Below are 20,153 nucleotides of genomic sequence, written 5' to 3' on the forward strand. Positions count from 1 at the left end.
CAAGGGTTTTAATATTTTTTTAAAAATCATTTTACCCCTACATTTGTAACAGTAACTTGTATTTACACAAGGCCTTTAAAGTAATACAGCGAAATGCACCAACTGATTCATAGGAGCTCTTCAGCAAAATTTGTCACCAACCTTACAGAATTAGTATAGCACATATGGTCAAAGAGGTAAGTTTCGAGAAGTGTCTTAAGGAAGAAAGCTGGAGATGGTTAGGAAGGCACTTGCAGAATTCAGGGCTTTGACAGCTTTAGACTTCACAGATATCCACAGACTCTATCAACAAACACATCGACCTGGACCCAATATACCGGCCACTACAGCGGACAGCTCGAACTGACAACCGGAAGCGGCAGAGACAGGCCACTATAAATGCCGGAGGAAACAGCACAGAAGCGCTTCACAGGAGGCTCCCAAGCACTGAGGATGTCACCTAGACAGGGGACGAAACGTTTGCAAGACAAATTCCCAGCTCGGCGAACAGAACCACAACAGCTTTAGGCTAGTGGATTTGGGGATGCTCGAGGACAGACTTGGAAGAGCACAGAAGTTGGAAAATTGTGAACTGGAGGAGGTTATGAAGAGTCAGGAAAAATGAATTCATAGATTAATTTGAAAACAAGGTTGAGAATTTTTGAATTGAGGCATTGCTCAACCAGGAACCAGAATAAATCCATGAATGTGAGAGCAGTGGGTGAATAGTACTTGGTTCTGGGAGGAGTATGTTAGTTGGCTAGAAGTGTGGAGAAGATGGATTTTGAGATACCAGCTAAGGGTGCATTGGAATAGTTGGTCTAGACAAAGTCAGACTAATAAAGACACAGGAGAGAGTTTGAGCAGCAGGTAAGCTGATGCAGGCCCAAGATGGGCAATATTACAAAGATGGAAATAGGCAGTTTTAAAGCATGTGGCTGTAACACGTTTCCAGTTTAAAAAAAATTTAGATACTAGAAATACCTTTATTTGCACCTGGAAATATTCCTTATTCCTACATTCTTACATGTGTGCATCTTATATAGATTATTTACTTATTGCAAGATATGTGAGGCAATATACTTTATAGTTAGAAATCTACTGCATTGGTAAACGTCTACATCCAGTTCTATAACTAATTGCTGTAGTAAAAGTTTCAAAAGGGGAGGCAATGGCCTAGTGGTATTATCACTGGACTGTTAATCCAGAGACCCAGGTAATGTTCCGGGGACCCAGATTCGAATCCGACAATGACAAAAGGTGGAATTTGAATTCAATAAATACCTGGAATTAAGAATCTAATGATTACTGTTGGAAAAATCCATTGCCAATTGTCGGAAAACCCATCTGGTTCACTAGCGTCCTTTTAAGGAAGGAAACTGCCTCCTTACCTGGTTGGCTACATGTGATTCCAGACCCACGACAAAGTGGTTGACTCTCAACTGCCCTCTGGGCAATTTGGGATGGGCATTAAATGCTGCCTAGCCAATGACGCCCTGATCCTGTTAAAGAGTAAAGGAAGAAATAAAAGGTAAAATTAGCTAGCCCTAATAAAATGGCAGCTTTGATGGTATTGTATGATATCATAGTTATATGGAGCGTTTTAGCAATTTCGAGGGGCTGGTCCAAATACTGCATCAAATACTTTACCAGTTTGTCTGCTGTCAACCATAACTTTACTCCTAGAATTTAGTGGCTGAAATATTTTGCACTGCTGGAATAAACTGAAAATAGGGTTGAGAATGTTGCTGATCATTGGACACAACTAAGGAGGAAGAAATCTACTTCTGTTATATGTTATTGGTTCTGCATAGTACTCATCGCAAACACTTCTTGAATGTTTGAATTACATTTCACTGTTACACTTTGACCATATCCCTGTTGTCATTAGACAATATGCTATGTGAATATCCAACAAATTATGACACCTTTAATATAAAGAAATGCTCCAAGGCACTTCACAGGAGAATTATACAACACCATAGGGCATCAAGTCACATAAGAAGATTATTGAAAGCTTGGTCAAAGAGGTAGATTTTAAGAAGAAAACAAGGCAGAGAAGTTAAAAGGCATATTCCAAGGAATTCCAGAAATTGGAGACTAGGTAACTGAAGGAATGTTACGACACTGGGCAAAGTCTCCTGCTTACTGTAAACCAGCAACACGGATAAGATTTGTTACATGTAGTTATCTCTGAAAATTTGAGAGGCCAAGAACTATTTAAAGTACAAATTAACAACTTTAGTTCTTTATTATGTTATACTTTATTAACTAACAACTATTTACAGCTCCTCTCTAACCTATCTTTTACCTTCCCTTCTATAATACTAGTCTGATAAAACTCCCGATTATGATTTACAAAACAAAACTTCTTATCTCAAAACCAAGCAGCTTGCAGTTTTCAATGTATTCCTATCGTCTTTCCTTCTTGGAGATTCTACTTCACAGGTTACTGATCAATAACAGTACCTTTTAAGAGAGCTATTTCTCAGACAGTCTTTACATGCTGGTAGCTTGGCAGTTCTCCTCCCAACTGTTCAATTTCCCCTGGTTTTATACCCACCCACCCCCCCCCCCCAAAAAAAACACTGGCTTTTAAGATTGACAATATACTAAATTCAAGCTTGATTGAACTTTGGGTTTGTTTGGGGTGTAATTTAAACTGATTGGCCAAATTCAAATTGTTTTTGTCTCACAGCAACTCAGCCAGTACTATCTGTTCTGAATCAAATGTTACATCATAAATTGTTCAGCATTTGGTGTGCTTGCCAAGTCCTTCACTCTCTCAAAGGTACAGTACACTTCTACACTTGCACAACAGGAACATCTGCCAATTATGGACCAATTATAATTGGGCTGCATGTACATTTATAAACAGCATTAAAATGATCAAAAGTCAATAGGATTAGTGAGAAAGGTTGGTTTGTAGCTGGATGTTTTGTTGGTCTTGCAGGGGCCATTTATGAAATACCATGAAATGGTATGTGTTGTGAAATTGATCTGAATATTTTGACCATGTAATAGAAAGAGTGACATAATCCTGAAACAACTGGCATTTTTTGTGCTTTTGAAGAAAGGGCATCGTTGAGCATTTCACAAGTGAGGGGGAGCCCCAGTAGGTGTTTATACTGACAGTGCAGTCAGAAACAGGCCTTGAAGGAAGGGAGAGACATGACCAGAAGAAACAATCTCTTTATTTTTGAAAACTATGCTGATTTATCCTGGTCACTTTTGATTAGTATAATAAACAACAATTAAAGTTTTAATGAATGTCTTGTGTTCATTATGTACAGGGGCAAAGAGTATGAAAGCTCACTGGAAGCCAAAGCTCAGATTCCAGATTCTCCCTTCAAAGCTAAGTAAGTACTTTATAAACAGATATTAACAATTGTGAGTAGCGATTGCATCATATCCAGACCGTACATTTAAAAGCAGCCATTGTTTAATGCTAAGATTTTCTGCCTTCGGGAGTTAGGAGCTGTAATAAAAACAAATAATGCTGGAAATACATCATCAATCTATCTTCAAAGAAAAAAAACGTTTCCTCAGAAGAAAGATCGGTAAGTACCTTTGTTACAGTTCTAAAAACAAAAGTATGAAGAGGTGAAGATCATAAGTTGAACAATCCGAAATGTTGCAGTGGATTTAATGGGCTGTAGAAATAATTGGAAAGAGTTGAAACAACAAAGGAAAGGAGAGCATAAAAAATCACAAATTAAATTACAATTAAAAAAAGTCAAGGGTTGACGTTGATATCTGCTATATGGTTGATGGATATCTGCCTTATGTCCTTATTACTAAGAATTTTTCAAAGTGTTGAAGATTATAGAAAATAACTTGTGCTTCTGTTTCTCCCACACTTAAGTGCTCTGTACGCAGCTGAAATAGAACAAAGCAATAGTATTAATTAGATTGGCACTTATTGCTAAGAAACATTTCTTAAAAGTGTATGGTGTTACCGACTGTAGATATAAGCCAAAGAAAGCCAGAGTCTCAAGTTGATCTAAAGCCCAAATAAAATGAAGTTGACTTCTGCTGGGTTGTTAACATTTTCTTCCTGGGAAAGGATGGGGACTTAAATCAGTTTGGCCCTCCTGCTTCTGACTAATATTAAGTTATCCCTGTTTTAAAACTGCTTGGCAGTCCTTAGCTGAGGATGATATTGCATTCAGCTGAGAGGCGGCCCATGTCAATTAGGAATATTCATTGTTGCCTCACGGAGCCATTTGAGGAAGTACCTGTGCAGCCAAAACGTGCATGAGTAAGTGTCTTTGTTGAGCTGAGGAGAAAAGGAGTGTATGCAAAATTATGATTTTAAGAGAAATCTTGACTTCTGTTTTCTTTAACTCAAAAAAGACCTCTTAAAAAATTATGATTAATCTTGCATCTTTGCTGAAAAAAAACATAATTCCTGCCAATGAGTTCTATATGCTTTTCAAGAGGAACTTGGTTGGAAGTCTAGTAGTGTGAGCTGGTTTAATTAACATCAGAAAGATCATAAATATATTATCAATACACTGCATGCCTGCTGACCGATTTCACTGTTAGTGTGCATGTTCAGGAGTGTCAGCAAGCACAACTGCAGATGTTTTGTAACATTGATTCGATTGCTCCAGTGAATGGAGCTCCAATTGGATAACGAAGATATGATTAGTAAGTTTGCAGATAACACCAAAATAGGTGGTGTAGTGGACACTGAAGACAGTTATCTCTGTGTGCAGTGGGATCTTGATCAGATGGGACAAAGGGGAGAGGAGTGGCAGACGGAGTTTAATTTAGCCGAAAGTGAGGTGTTGCATTTTGGTATGGCAAACCAGTTAATGGTAGGGCCATGCGGAGCATTGCAGAACAGAGACCAAGGGGTACAGATGCATAGTTCCTTGAAAGTGGATTTGCAGGTAGGGATTGATTGATTCTGATTTATTGTCACGTGTATCTAAGTGCAGTGAAAAACTTTGTTTGTGAGCATTACGGGCAGATCATAGTAAGCAATGTCATACAGATGAAAGAAACTTGGAGGCATACAGATTACATCGCACAGAGTGTGCGCTAGGCTAGATCAGCAGTATTTGAAGTTAGAGAGTCCATTCATCAGTTAAATAATGGCAGGGAAGAAGCTGTTTTTGAACCTGCTGGTGGATGATTTCAAGCTTGTGTATCTCCTGCCTGATGGAAGAGGTTATTGGAAACCATTTACGGGGTACAATGGATCTTTGATTATGTTGGCAGCCTTTCTGCAGCAACGAGGCATTAACTGGGGTCCATGGATGGGAGGTTGGCCTCTGTGATGGAATGGGCTGTGCACATAACCTTCTGTAGTTCCTTACAGTCCTGGGCAGAGCAGTTGCTATATCAGGCTGTTATACACTTGGACAGTATGCTTTCAGTAGTGCATCTATAAGAGTTGACGAGGGTCCTTATGAACATGCTAAATGTCCTGAGCCACCTGAGGAAGAAGAGGTATTGTTGTGCCTTCTTGACCGTCACATCTACGTGGGAAGTCCAGGATAGGTTGTCGGTTATCATCACCCTTAGGAACTTGACGCTGTCCAACTTGTCAACCTCAGCTCCATTGATGTAGACGGGGGTGTGTTCTCCTCCTTTCTTTCTGAAGTCATAGAGATGTACAGATGGAAACACCCTTCAGTCCAACTCCTCCATGCCGACCAGATTTCCCAACCCAACCTAGTCACACCTGCCAGCACCTGGTCCCTATCCCTCCAAACCCTTCCCATTCATATACTCATCCAACTGCCTTTTAAATATTGCAATTGTACCCAGTCTCCACCATTTCCTCTAGCAGCTCATTCCATACACGTACCACCCTCTGTGTGAAAACATTGCCCCGTAGGTCTCTTTTATATCTTTCCCTTCTCACCCCAAACCTATGCCCTCTAGTTCTGGACTCCCTGACCCCAGGGAAAAGACTTTGCCTATTTATCCTATCCATGTCCCTCATAATTGTGTAACCCACTAGAAGGTCACCCCTCAACCTCCGACGCTCCAGGGAAAACAGCCCCAGCCTGTTCAGCCTCTCTCTATAGCTCAAATCCTTCAACCCTGGCAACATCTTTAAATCTTTTCTGAGCCCTTTCAAGTTTCACAACATCTTTCCGATAGGAAGGAGACCAGAATTGCAATATTCCAACAGTGGCCTAACCAATGTCCTGTACAGCCGCAACATGACCTCCCAGCTCTTGTACTCCATATTCTGACCAATAAAGGAAAGCATTGCAAATGCCTTCTTCACTATCCTATCTACCTACGACTCCACTTTCAAAGAACTATGAACCTGCACTCCAAGGTCTCCTTGTTCAGCAACCCTCCCTAGGACCTTACCATTAAGTGTATAAGTCCTGCTAAGATTTGCTTTCCCAAAATGCAGCACCTCGCATTTATCTGAATTAAACTCCATCTGCCACTTCTCAGCCCATTGGCTCATCTGATCAAGATCCTGTTGTAATCTGAAGTAACTCTCTTCGCTGTCCACTACACCTCCAATTTTGGTGTCATCTGCAAACTTACTAACTGTACCTCTTATGCTCGCATCCAAATCATTTATGTAAGTGACAAAAAAAAGAGGACCCAGCACCGATCCTTGTGGCACTCCACTGGTCACAGGCCTCCAATCTGAAAAATAACCCTCCACCATCACCCTCTGTCTTCTACTTTGAGCCAGTTCTGTATCCAAGTGGCTAGTTCTCCCTGTATTCAGTGAGATCTAACCTTGCTAATCAGTCAACGATCAGTACTTTAGTTTTTGCCATGAATCAATTTTTGATCTTCCCAGGGCTTTGTCAATGCCAAAAGAAACAATATTGGCAGTAATTCAGAGCGGCATGATCATGGGGAAAGTACAGATGAGGAAGGATTTCATCCCAACTTGGAACTGCATTGAAAAAGAATCCAGATTAAGAGCATCTGGCTGCATTTATAAATATTTGAAACTGTATGCCTTCAGTATCTTTACTAGAAGTCTAATCCATATGCTGAACTGACATATCTACCTTTACCTTGCTTTCCATGAGATCAGGAATCATTAGGGTAAGACCTTGTTTTACCATTTATGGCACACCGTGTGAACACAAGATTTGCACCATTGGCATTAGTGCGTATTCAAAAGATTTATGAAGTGTTCATATGTTCAGCTCCAAGTGCAATGAACAGAATCCTTTTAAAAAAAATTAATTCAAAGTGATTTCAAATGCACAGATACTTTTCTGCTTACAATGATTCTTTTGTATCTGTGTTAACCAGAAAACGAATAAACCACTTTTTTTAGGTGGGTGTGGTGGAGGTCTGAATGTCTTTTTTCATTCTTTTAGTTTGCCACCACATGCAGCAGATAGTTAATCAGAGATCACAAGCCACCCTCGGGGCTTGAAATTCAAATGGATAAATCAGTCTTCTTTCGTCTCACAGTCTTATAAATGCTTCAAGCACATTCTCATTCTCATTCTCCACTACAGCTTCCTTTCTGGCACACTCAGCTATGGAAGTCTAAGCATTCCTACCAGCTATGTGAATGTGTGTGCCAGCTAGCCAGTGGTGCAGCAAGATTCCTAATAATTCACAGGTCACTGATCCATTGGCTAATTCAACCAGCTTTTCATATGGCCCCTTATGTGATCACCGGACAACTTCTGAAGTGAAGTAATTGTTGTTCCTTACATTTGACTCCAAAATGCTTTCTCTTTTGAATCCATTAATCATTTGAAATACAACATTCATCAGCCTTCTCAGCACATTGGAATACAAGGCAAATTTCTATATTTATCATAATCTGTACTTCGTAATTTAACCCACTAAACCATGGTTTGAATCTGGTGAATTTATGTAGTACATCTCCAAAATATGTATCCTGAATGTTGTTATGCAAAATTGTTTGTAGAAGTTCACATGGGGCCTGAACAAAACTTTATGCAAGTAAAACTCTTCCTGACTTTCGAATTTCAAACCCCTTGAAGGAAATGACAAGATTCCATTTGACATTCTGCTTACTTTTTGTAATTTTGCACCAATGTTTAGTCATTGGTGTACATGGACACCGAAATTCCTTTGCTTCTTCACAGCTCCTAGTCTCCCAAAACTGAGAAAATATTCTAAGTTGTGTTTCTCAGATCCGAAATGTGTGTCTTTCACCTCCATACATTTAACTCCATTTTACCTGCTTGCTGAATCTATGTCCTTTTGTAACTTCCACCTGTGAATCCACATGACTCATTCATCCCAAATTACTGTCATCGGCACGTCTGCAGTTAAAGCATGCTATTCCGTTATTGAAATCATTAGGCTTATGTGTTGAAAACCTGAGACATACTTGTTATCTGAGCTCTTTGACCTACCCTCTATCCCCTACTTCCAAAACTTTAAGATTATACCCCATTATGTCTCTTCTTGTCTTTGGTGATAGCTTTTGTTTATCTAAACCTTATGAAATCACCTTTCGAAATCGACATAGACTACATCTGTAGTCTCCTACACCAATAGAATCTCATACTTATTATGTTAGTGACCTCCTCAAAAATATTCAACTAGTGGGACATTACCACCCCTTCACCAATTCATACTCACTCTCTTTGATTACTTAAGTGCTCAGTCTTTGCTATTGCTTCCAGCATCTTAAGCATAGTTGATCTTTAAATCTTAGCATTGGTTTGATTCTTCAGCAAGTGGTAGATTCTGAGTTCATTCTAAATCAAAACCTGCAATTTCAATAGCAATGTATGTTATGCTGGTTTGGCAAGTTTGTAGAATAAAAATCTGTTTTTCTCAGAATAGCCTGAGACATCTGTGAAAGAAACTATCTGCTGTAGGAAAGATATTGTTAAATTCGAAAGGGTTCAGATAAAAATCACAAGGATGTTACTGGGATTGGAAGGTTTGAGCTCAGAAGGGAGAGGCTCAGTAGGCTGTGGCTTTTTATCCCTGGAATGTCAAAGGCTGAAGGGTGACTGTATAGAGGTTTATAAAATCATGAAGGACGTGGATAGAGTGAATGGCCTAGGTCTTTTTCACAGGATAGGGGAGTCCAAAACGAGAGGGTGTAGGTTTAAGGTGTGGAGGAGCCACTGTTGGATGGGGTGGGCAAAGTTAAAAATCACACAACACCTGGTTATAGTCCAATAGGTTTATTTGGAAGTACTAGCTTTCGGAGCGCTGCTCTTTCATCAGCTTCAGCTACATGATGAAGGAGGAGTGCTCTGAAAGCTAGTGCTTTCAAATATATCTATTGGACTATAACCTGATGTTGTGATTTTTAACTTGGTTCAAGATGAAAGGGGAAAGATTTAAAAGGGACCTGAGGGGCAACTCAGATAGAGGGTGATGCCTGTATGGAATGGGTTGTCAGAGGAGTTTATGGAGGTGGGCATCTGGATGGGTACATGAATAAGAAGGGTTTAGAAGGGCCAAATGCTTGCAAATGGGACTAGGGCAGATTGGAATGTCGGTCAGGACAGTAGAGTAGAACTGAAGGGTCTGTTTCCATGCTGTATAGACTCTGTGACTCTATAAAAAAGAACCACTTTGTTTTTAATCCTGGTGCATCTGATATTCTTTTTCCTGTTGCAGGCATAGTGTTAGCTGTCTATTTAAATAAAAGTTACATGAAAGCCCGAGGGGGAAGATCATAATTATTATCATTTGCACAAGGGTACAAAGAGATCTTTCTGTTCGTTGGTTCAATCGAAAATATGCTCTCTCAAAAGTTAATATGTAACTCTTTCAGGTGATATCATAATTCAACTCAGATTATAAATTGAGAGTTTTAATTATTGTGTAACTTGCGTGTTAATTGATCACATTGTATCCACTACAACACCAATGTTGATATCTTAATGCCAATAGACTATTTTGCCATTATTTTGATTAAACAAAATACAGTAGCGCCTCGACTTATGAACTTAATCCGTTCTGGGACCTGGTTTGCAAACTGAATCAATTTTTCCCATTGTTCGGATAGCGTAACAATGCTTGGACGTAGCAACGAACGCTGCTTACAGCGCATGTGCCAAAGACGAACTGAATGAGGTTATGCAGGGCCCGAGAGCTTTTGCGTTCAACAAGCGCGTAGCAAACCAGAACAATGAAATCACGTGGTCACACATGGGCTTTTTGCATTCGTATCTTTGTTCGTACCTTGAATTTCGTACATATGTTGAAGCAAAATTTTACGTACAATCCTATTCGTAAACCAATTTGTTCGTGAACGGGGTCGTTTGTATGTCAAGGCGCTACGGTAGAACTTTAAGGTGAACCATCTGCAATTTGTAGAATTGAAATTGAATTTTCTGAAGTGATTAAGCTTTCTTTTCATCCCCTGGTTCTCTCTGCTATTAAAAGGGAGACAGGTGATCAAGTTTGTGGAATGCAAACAAAAGTCTTACGTTTCTTGCAACAAGGCTGTCTGGTAAGTGCCCAGTTATCTGTCCAGCTTGGGCCTTTCAATTCAACATTTATGAATGGTGGTGATCGTGAAAGCCTTGTTTCAGAACTTTGGGTGGTGAGATCTTTTGAAACTAACAATCTCCCTGTGTAAAAACTGTGCCCAACTGGCTTTAGCACACACTTGAAAACTAGCTGAAAGCACATCATCCACTGTAAATTTTGTAGAAGTGGAACAACTGTTGTTATATGGGCAAACAATGATCCAATTTATACACAGAAAGACCCACAAACTGTAATGTATGAATGTATGATAAAACCCAATTTTTTTTTGTTGTGTGTGTTGTCCCAGGCTGGTCCAATGTTGTTACATTCAATTCTGCCAAGGATCAAACGTTTAAAGGTTTTCAATACGTCTCACAAAATAATTGAAGCGTCACTGAACAGAGATGGTTGCAAACTTTGGACTATTGTTAAATTAAATGGAGTAAAGCAGACAGAAGAGGTTCATCCCAAAAATGTACCATTGGCGCAGGCTCTGGCCAGTGGAGGCTAATAGATGTCTGGGAACCAGTAGGTGCAACAAAGAGTTGGAGTTAGGGCTCAAAAATATCCCGAGAAGCTTCCCTAATCAGTCGGGGCTTGGAAGAAAATGCTGATTTCATGAATAGTTCAGTGTAGCTCTGAGTGAGGTGAAGGAAGTCCACACGAAGCTTGTCCTTTCTGCACCTGAGAAATATTGTAACTCGGAGAAACTTGGGGATTGTACTAACTTAGTTAAACTAATAGTGTCAGTGGCTGGGTTCAGGAGTGTAAACCCAAGAAATTGAACTACTAGATGTGAATATACCTTGAGGTAGTCGATGACTCTGAGTGGCTTTTGAGAAAACCTAATGCTAGGTCTTTGAAAATGAAAAACAAGAATTTTTTTAAATTCATCCTAGGATATGTGCATCTTTTGGCTGGGCTAGCATATATTGCCCATCTCTGTTTACATTGAAGAAAATGAAGGTGTGCTGCCTTCTTGAACTGTTGCAGTCCTTGAAACTTAGGTACCTCCACGGTACTGTTAGGCAAGGAATTCCAGGATATCGACCCAACAACTGTGAAGGATCATGATGGCTTATGGTTTGGAGGAGAACTTGCAAGTTATGGAATTGCGATGCATCTATTAACCTTGTCCTTCAAAGTGATAGATACATTTGGAAGGTCCTGTCTATGGAGCAATTGTGAGATGCGACAGGCTACTTTGTAGATTTTCACCCCTGCCACTGTGTGTTTTTGATGAGAGGAACGAATATTGAAGATGGTAGATGAAATTATGCATAAATGGGTCTTTGTCTGACTGGCAAGATATAATGAATGGAGTTTTACAGGGGTCTCAACTTATTTTTACAATTTACATCAATTACATCGATGAGGAAGTAGATTGGCTTGTATATTGGGAAGAAAAAAGGAGTCTAAGAGAGATATGAATAGGTTGGGTGAGTGTAAAAGATTGATACCTGGAAAGAACAGGTTTTCCTATGAAGATAGGTTGGACAAGCTGTGCTTCTTTCCATTGGAGTTTAAAACTGTGAAGGACCTCTTGATTGAAGTGTGTAAGATCCTGAAAAGTCTTGACAATGTAACACGGAAAGAATGTTTCCTCTTGTGGATGAGTCCAGAACTAGAGGTAAACACAGAAAATACTGGAGAAACTCGTCAGGTCTGGTGCATCTGTGGAGAGAGAAAAACAGTTAACACTTAGAGGCTATTGTGCCTCTCCTTCAGAACTGAAGAGTAGTTCTGAAACAGCAGTGCAGGCTTGAGGGCCCAAACAGCCATGTTCATATGAATTGGAGAGTATACTTTACCAACTTAGATTTTTTGGGTGTGTTGATGTCATAGTGACATAGAATTAGCAAACCAAGGATTGCACTTAAACCTCATCATTACAGAATTCAATAAATCTGATTATTTGTGAACTAGTGTTCAGAAAATAAACTTAAACTTGGAAGCAAGGGCATTGTTATCTGAAACCCAACTGCTCCACTGCAGTCTTTCCATCAAGTAATTCTGTCTTCCTCACCTGATTGGTCCTAAATGTAATTTTAACCCATGTTTCATGATTTACTTTGAACTCTCTCTCTGAAGTGCCTAGCACACCACTCAACTGTCCGAGAAAGAATTTTTGCTAGAATGACCCACAATAATTTCTTAGGGCAGCTCAGGATGGTTAATGGTTTTGCGCCCTAGTCATAATAGCAAATCAAAGTAAATGGGTATATATCTCTTTATTTATGTCCATTTTAATATTTCCTGTCAATAACTAACAGTGGAAGTAATTTAGTTGACATTTTATCTTTGAATGTAGACTTCAGAGATTAGTGAAAGATCTCCTGAAACAGCTGCAAGGACAGGATAGCGGACCTTGGGCAAATAACAAGGTATCTTCGCTTGACAGGACTCTGGGAGAAATCAGTCGCATTCTGGAGAAACAGGTACTGCAGTTCATTAAATTTCTTTGGTGATTTATCAAATACAAAGTTTGGAGTCAACTCCATACAATTACAATTATTGAGGCTGAAAGAATATTCACCAATTTTGATCTTTTTGTCCACGGGGATATTGAAACTTTGAATGAAGCTGAAGGGGATTCTGTGATTTCTGAGCAGTACCAAGTCCTGTTTCAGAAAAATACTGAGTAAAGCACTTTGGTACATTTTTATTTAAAGATTTTGAAATAAATGCCAGGTGTTCCTATTGTTCTTGTTGTCATCATTGTTCTCCCCCCTGCCCTTCATCATCTCGGTCCTCATCTCTTTTTTTTCTGCTTTGGCTGGAAGGCAGAAGCTAAGGAACTGAACTTCACCAGAATATAATTAGACTTTAAAGGCAGAAATTCAATGTCTCCCTTTCTCTTAATAAAGGAGCAAAATTGCCATCTTCAATTTCTTTTTGTTAGGCAGAATTGCTTGTGGTAATAATACAATGGCTTATTTAATAGAAGCAAGTGTGTGACTGCAATGCATACAATATGCTGCAAGCACGGATCTGTAATTAACATGACTGTTCCATTTAAAATTGCAGGATCTCATTGTTGCAAATAGATACTTGCACTTTTCAAAATTGACAGGTACTTACAAATTTCCAGCTCCAGGTCAAAATAAAGTGAAATGATTGTCTTTCCTTTTCATATATAGACCTTTTAAGCGATTTCTAAAACAATTTGGACATGTAATGGTTGTAGTTCTTTTTATAACTTGAACGAGTTATGAAAAGATTTACAAGGATGTTGCCAAGGTTGGAGGATTTGAGTTATAGGGAGAGGTTTGAATAGGCTAGGGCTGTTTACCCTGGAGTGTCGGAGGCTGAGGGGTGACCTTACGGAGGTTTATAAAATTGTGAGAGGCATGGATACGGTAAACAGACAAAGTCTTTTCCCTGGGCTGGGGGACTCCAAAACTAGAGAGCATTGGCTTAGGGTGAGAGGGGAAAGATGTAAAAGAGACCTGAGGGGCAACCTTTTCACGCAGAGTGTGCTGCATGTATGGAATGGGCTGCCAGAGGAAGTGATGGAGGCTGGTACAATTACAGCATTTAAAAGGCATCTGGATGGGTATATGAATAGGAAGGGTTTGGAGGGATATGGGCCAGGTGCTGGCAGGTGGGACTAGATTGGGTCGGGGTATCTGGTTGACATGGATGAGTTGGACTGAAGGGTCACATCTCTATAACTGTAATATCGTTTTTTGTTTGAATGGCTATTGGAGTGATCGAAAAGTATTTGATAATTACTGATTGTACAAAATAAACCACCTCTTTTTAATTTCATTTTACGCACAAGGGTTAAAGTGAGTCTAGTAGTTGCCTAAAGTAACATGTTTGAAATAAGGAGCTTGCTCGCTGGGAAGTCACATGTTCAGATTCACAGTATAGCATGTAACAACATTTCAAATTGTGGACCTCAAGCACCATTCTAATTGAAATTATGACTTGACAAAATATTAGTTGTTGTTAATGATTCCACTCTTCGTCATGTTGTGAAAATCATAACTGTTATAGGATAAGTACAGAATCCGTGTATTCTTTGTTATTTTATTTTGTGTGGGCTGGGGATGTTGAAACATCCAGTGGGCTTTAACTAAGATTTTCTTCAGAAATGATTGATAATGTGAAGATAGATTTGTGCTGCTGGTGATATTTATATGTATGACATAATACTCAACAAGTGCGAACAAATCAGGTGCCTCAAGGTGAATTCCAAAATGCATCTGATAAGCTTGCAAATAATTCTAGGAAATCTCCTCGTTGTGTTTGTTATTGGCTGAATGTATGTTTTTTGTTAATAGTATGATGAGTCAAATTTTAGTGAAAACTCAATGTAGCTTTTTAATTGTGTCTCCTGACTCTCCCTCTGTGTAAATAGAATTAGCAGCTTCTATGTGTTTTGAGAGATAGAGGAGTGAGATTTTTATAATATCTTTTGATTTTGAGTTTCTTTCTTAATCTCCGGCAAGAAATACTCCAAAGCACAGCATACATGCAGAAGCAACTTTCGGCAGTAGGGCAACTTGGCAATCCATCTTTTTTTAAATATGTATACCCATCAATAATATCCTAACAAACCAATAATGTTGCAGGTGGCCGTTTGTTCAGATTACGCTGAGGATATTGTTCTATTGTAGGTACTAATTTGAGGCTATTATCTGCCAAAAGCCAAATAGATGTTACACTGCCAGATCTTGACAAGGAAGAGTGATATTCTTTAACCTGGCTGCACATGTTTAAAAGCTGCTGATGTTCTAATATCTGCCCCATTAATATTTAAAGTGAAATTTAAGTTTGAGTCTTGCCGACAATCAGTTGAAGAAAATCGGGTAAACTGTGCCCCTGATTAATATCCAGGAATCTGCTGAAAGTGCAAGAATTTCAAATGAAGGCAGAATTAAGCTCAGTTTTGAGGACGCACATGTTGCTAAACGCAACAAAATCCTGGCACGTGCTGCACAAGAATAAAGGAGAAGATAAAATGGCAAGTGGTTAAAACTGTTTCAAATATTTCTGGTTATGTGATAATATATGGCAGCTTGTGTGAAGACAAAGCAACAACAACATGGTAAAAACATTCCATTTGAGATAACAGATGTTGAAACAGTAAGAAAGCTAGAGGGATAACTAAAAGCCTGCTTGAATAGTACTTTTTTTTGCATTTTTGGAAGAGGAATGAGAATTGTAGAGGTAGAAGTTTTAAAGAAGGGAGTGGGATTAAGAAACTGAATGCTCTGCTTCATTGAGAAACAAAGAACAAGGGTGTGTACAAAAGGTCAGAATGGGATCAAAGGATCCTGGAGAATATGTAAGGCTGGAACAAATTATACTTCGCTTGGAGGAATGTAAGGGTGAGAGGTTTGAATGTAATACTTCAGGTGAAATGGAGTCATTGCAGGTTAATAAAGGTGAAGTGTTTGATTATTAGGCATTGCATAATGTATGAGAGGACATGGATGCCTCCAAAATGGACAGCTGAAGTTTGTGTATAGTCAGGAATTAGAGGTTAGTAAGGAGGGCAGTGCAATAACTGTATTAACCTAATTCTAACCGAGTGCAGAAATGACAACAGCAGTGAAAGAGGTTTCAATAAATGAAATGGCAGAGGCAAGAAATGTTACAAGGGCAGAAATAAATAATTGATTGATAAGGTTTGAGTCTGAGCTTAAGATTAAAGAGCATCCCAAGTGTATAGATGGGAAGTTTGTGGCAAAGGAGTTTGTTTTATTCATTCATAGGGATGAGGGCATTGCTGGCTTGCGCATTTATTGCCCAGAGGGGGGGTTAAGAGTCAACCACATTGCTGTGGGTCTTCAGTCACATGTAGGCCAGATGGCAGATTCCTTTCCTGAAGGACATTAGTGAATCAGATGGATTTTTAACGGCAATTGACAATAGATTCATGATCATCATTAGTCTTAATTCCAATTTCTTTAAATTGAATTCAAATCTCACTCTATCATGGCAGGAATTGAACCTGGTTCCTCAGAACTGCAATAATACCACTAAACTGTTGCCTCCCCTAGTCATATTTGTCACTGGACTCAAAGAAACAAGTTTTGCTCTTCTCAGTGTTTAGTTAAAGGAGCTGCTAGATCATCCATTTTGAGGATCACTTTATACCTCAGATAGCTCGGTTGGCTGGAAGACTTGTTTGTGTTGCAAGTGAGGTATAAAAGCACAGGTTCACTTCCAGTACTAATGTCACCATGAAAACTCTGCTTTCTCAACCTTGCCCTTTATGTGAGGTGTGGTAACTCTCAGATTAAACTCATCACCAGTTGGCTAACTTTAATGAGAACTGACTATGATCCTCTGGGACAATGACATCTTTTACTTTGATTTCACAATTCAGATACCTTCATGTTCAAACTAAATTGCACAGCTTGCTTTGATGTAAGCTGAAACAGTTTTAATAAATGTGATATTAGTATTGTATAATTGGATATATTTTGACCCTAAACTAACCTGCCATTGGCAATGCTTTCAGTAGCCTCTAAGTTTTAATCCATATAGGCAGAAAGGGTCGGTTCAGTTTCTGTTTTATGAATAAGAAAAATTAGCATCTACAAACCAGCAAGCTGCAATTCCCTTGCTAACTTGCAGACCCAGACACATCTCACATGACAATGAGTTGTGGATAGAATCCTGATCGTGTCAATCATTGACTGATGGGTGGGAACAGACACTCTTAATTGAATTTCCCTGGGGAGGGTGAAAAATATCTGGACATGGAGGGGGAGGAGTCTTTGAGAAGCTGATATCCATCAAGTATGTCAAATTGCATGAGGGCATGATGCACAGATGTACATTTACTAATGACTCACAGGTTTCAGGATATTGGCCTGAGGGAGCACAGACTACAAGTTCGTGCAAAGCAAGGATGTAAATGGTCTCAAAAATGAATAGTCAATCAACAGAATTACTAATGAAAAGATCAAATTTTATTCAGGAATGGTCAGATCTTGGGATTTTCCATCAGTGAATTGCATCCCCATCTCCATAAGACATCTTCAGTACGACAGCCTGTACTAAAGCCTGCAGCTGCCTTCTCATCCCTGTCACCCTAATGCTTAGCACCTATTTCACTTGTTATCTGACCTCCAGATCACCTCAAATCCTACAATTTATTTGCCTCACAATCTCTTTCTGTGACGCCTTACAGCTGCATCTCCCTGCTCTTCAAAAACTGGTTTATTTATTATTTGTCCTCCATTCAACTAGCAATGGCTGTCCTTTAGTTGTCTGCAAGTGCCTTCTGGAACTTTTGCTCATTGCCTCCACCTCCCTCCCTGCCTTTAAAAACCTTGTGAGAGACTTCCTTTTCAACCATGTTTTTGTCACATCCAAGTCCTTTACATTTTTGTTCTTCTGCCCATTTAGCACTTACTCTTTATTTGCCATTGAAAAAAGATATCCATACGTGTGGTGAACTTTGCTAAATGCTATTCTATTGTGTCAAACTAGTGATGTCAATTGCTGTTTCTTTCGTGAAGATTGCCAAAATGTCTTGCAAATGTAAGGTTGATTGCATTGATTAAAGTAACTTAATTATAGTCTTGATCATGATTAAACAATTTGAATACCTCAGTGCAACAGAAATTGGGGTGTTACAATTGGCCTCACTGTTTCGGACTGGGGGGTGGAAACTATTGCCTTTCTATCGTTCCACCTGATACTCGATGTATGGGTTCAGTGAGTGAGAATGGGCATTTGAGCTGAGCATTAAAAAAAGACTACTTTAGAAAAGTGAACCACAGAACCAAATTTTAGCGAATTAATCATGCACAAAGAAGATAGGTTAATGCACAGTATAGGCAATGTGCAAAGTGCAAGTATCGAGGAAGAAGGAGAAAGGAAGGTTTGCTGGGACTGAAAGCACAGTGAAAGACAAGACTCTGAAGGAAAGCAGGGGCAATGCTGAGAATTCCCAGAGGCTGAATGATCAAGGAAGCAGCTTGTTGTGAAATGAAGAACAAGTAGCAGGCTAGTGTTGGAGGAACAAACGTTGCTGTGCAGGGACATGTGATTGAAAGGATTATTAAGCTAGGGAAAAGTAAGGCAGTGGAATGTTCTGACGATAAGTGTAAGGAAATTAGAATTAAAGAAAATGAATGCCTTAATAAGAAAATGAGCAAAGAAATTTGATAAAAGTAAGGAATTGAAAAATATTTCACTTGTTTGCATATTCTTCATAATTAAACTTTTCATGAGTGTTAAATTACTGAAAAAAAATGTAATTGTAACTAATTGCAGTCCATTTAAAAAAGTTACTTAATTGGAATAGATTTTGTCTTTGACTCTTATTCTGGATATTCAACTTCATAAAAATGCTAGTTTGGGCTCAATTCTCCTTTGCCCTCGGATGGGGAGGTGCCCAGTATCTCACTTGATGTCTCCTTGTCACCTCCCCTTCTTCCACCGTGGCATTATTGAACATTTAATTAGGAGCAGAAATAGGTTACCAGGCCTCTTGAGCTTGCTGTGTCATTCAGTAGTCTCATGGCTCATCTGATTACTCCACAGTCCTGCCTACCTGATAACCTTTCAATTCTCTTGCTCACAGGAATCTATCTACCTCTACCTTAGAAAAAATTCAAACATCACCTTTTGAGAAGAGAGTTCCAAAGATTCATGACCCTCTGTGAGACAAGAAATTGTCCTCAACTGTCTTAAATAGACAGCCCATTATTTTTAATGTGACCCCTAGACTCTTCTACAAGACAAATCTATGTAAAGCTTTCCTACAACTTCTTCCATCAGGCAGAAGGTACAGAAGCTTGAACACATGCACTAACAGGTTCAAGAACATTCACTCTACCATTATTAGAATGACGAATGGACTCTGTAACTTTAAATAATGTTGATCTTGTTAACGCTGAACTTACTTCTTGTACCTGCTGTGCAATGTAACCTGTGTGCCTCACTCTGTCTAATCACCCTATGATCTGTATGTAACTTGCTTACAGTGATCTGTCCTGCTCACAAAGCTTTTCACTTAGGTACACATGACTACCATAAATGAAATCAAATCAAATTACATCCTTTCCACATGTATCCTGTAAAGACCCCTTCAGGATTGTATGTTTCTATCAAGTCACCTCTTGCTATTCTAAGCTTCAGGGGATATAAGTAGGAGGAAAATTGATGTTTCGGGCAAAAGTACTTCATCAGGAATCATTCAGGCTTTGAACCAAAACGTCGATTTTCCTACACCTCAAAAGAGGTGCTGCCTGACCTGCTGTGCTTTTCCAGCACCACTCTGATCTTGACTAATCTCCAGCATCTGCAGTACCCACTTCTATCCAGGGGGTACCTAGCCTGTCCAACCTTTCCTCAAGACAACCCACACTTCAGGCATAAGTCTAGTAAACCTTCTCTGAACTGCATCCAACGTATTTACATATTTTTTAACTAAAGAGTTCAATACTGTACACTGTAATCCAGATGTGATGTCATCAATGCATTATGTAACTGAAGCAAACCTTTGGCTTTTGTGTTCGATTCCTATCATGATTAAACAAAAACAGTCACTTTCCTAATTATTTGATGCCAGTGCACACCAACCGTTTGCAATGCACACACAAGGATACCCATATTGCTTTGCATTCCAGAGCTCTGCAATCTGTCTCTCTCTTTTGATAAGATGCTTTTTATTCTTCCAGTCAAAATGCACAATATCACATTTTCCCATACTATTTTGCATTTGCCACATCTTTGCCTGTTCACTGAATCCATCTTTACCTCTTATACAA

The 20,153-nt window shown here is 39.2% G+C and overlaps 1 protein-coding gene across 4 annotated transcripts in view; it reads left to right on the forward strand.

Annotated features, from left to right (window-relative positions):
* scaper (S-phase cyclin A-associated protein in the ER) overlaps positions 1-20,153 on the forward strand; it is a 321,703-nt gene that overhangs the window by 150,140 nt on the left and 151,410 nt on the right. For all 4 annotated transcript variants that reach the window (XM_072552951.1, XM_072552952.1, XM_072552954.1 and 1 more), the window contains 2 exons: positions 3,273-3,338; positions 12,722-12,848. In XM_072552951.1, the coding sequence (XP_072409052.1) occupies positions 3,273-3,338; positions 12,722-12,848 (193 nt within the window). The remainder of the gene's footprint in view (positions 1-3,272; positions 3,339-12,721; positions 12,849-20,153) is intronic.

This window comes from Chiloscyllium punctatum, chromosome 33, assembly GCF_047496795.1.
Source record: "Chiloscyllium punctatum isolate Juve2018m chromosome 33, sChiPun1.3, whole genome shotgun sequence".
Classification (NCBI taxonomy): Eukaryota; Metazoa; Chordata; class Chondrichthyes; order Orectolobiformes; family Hemiscylliidae; genus Chiloscyllium; species Chiloscyllium punctatum.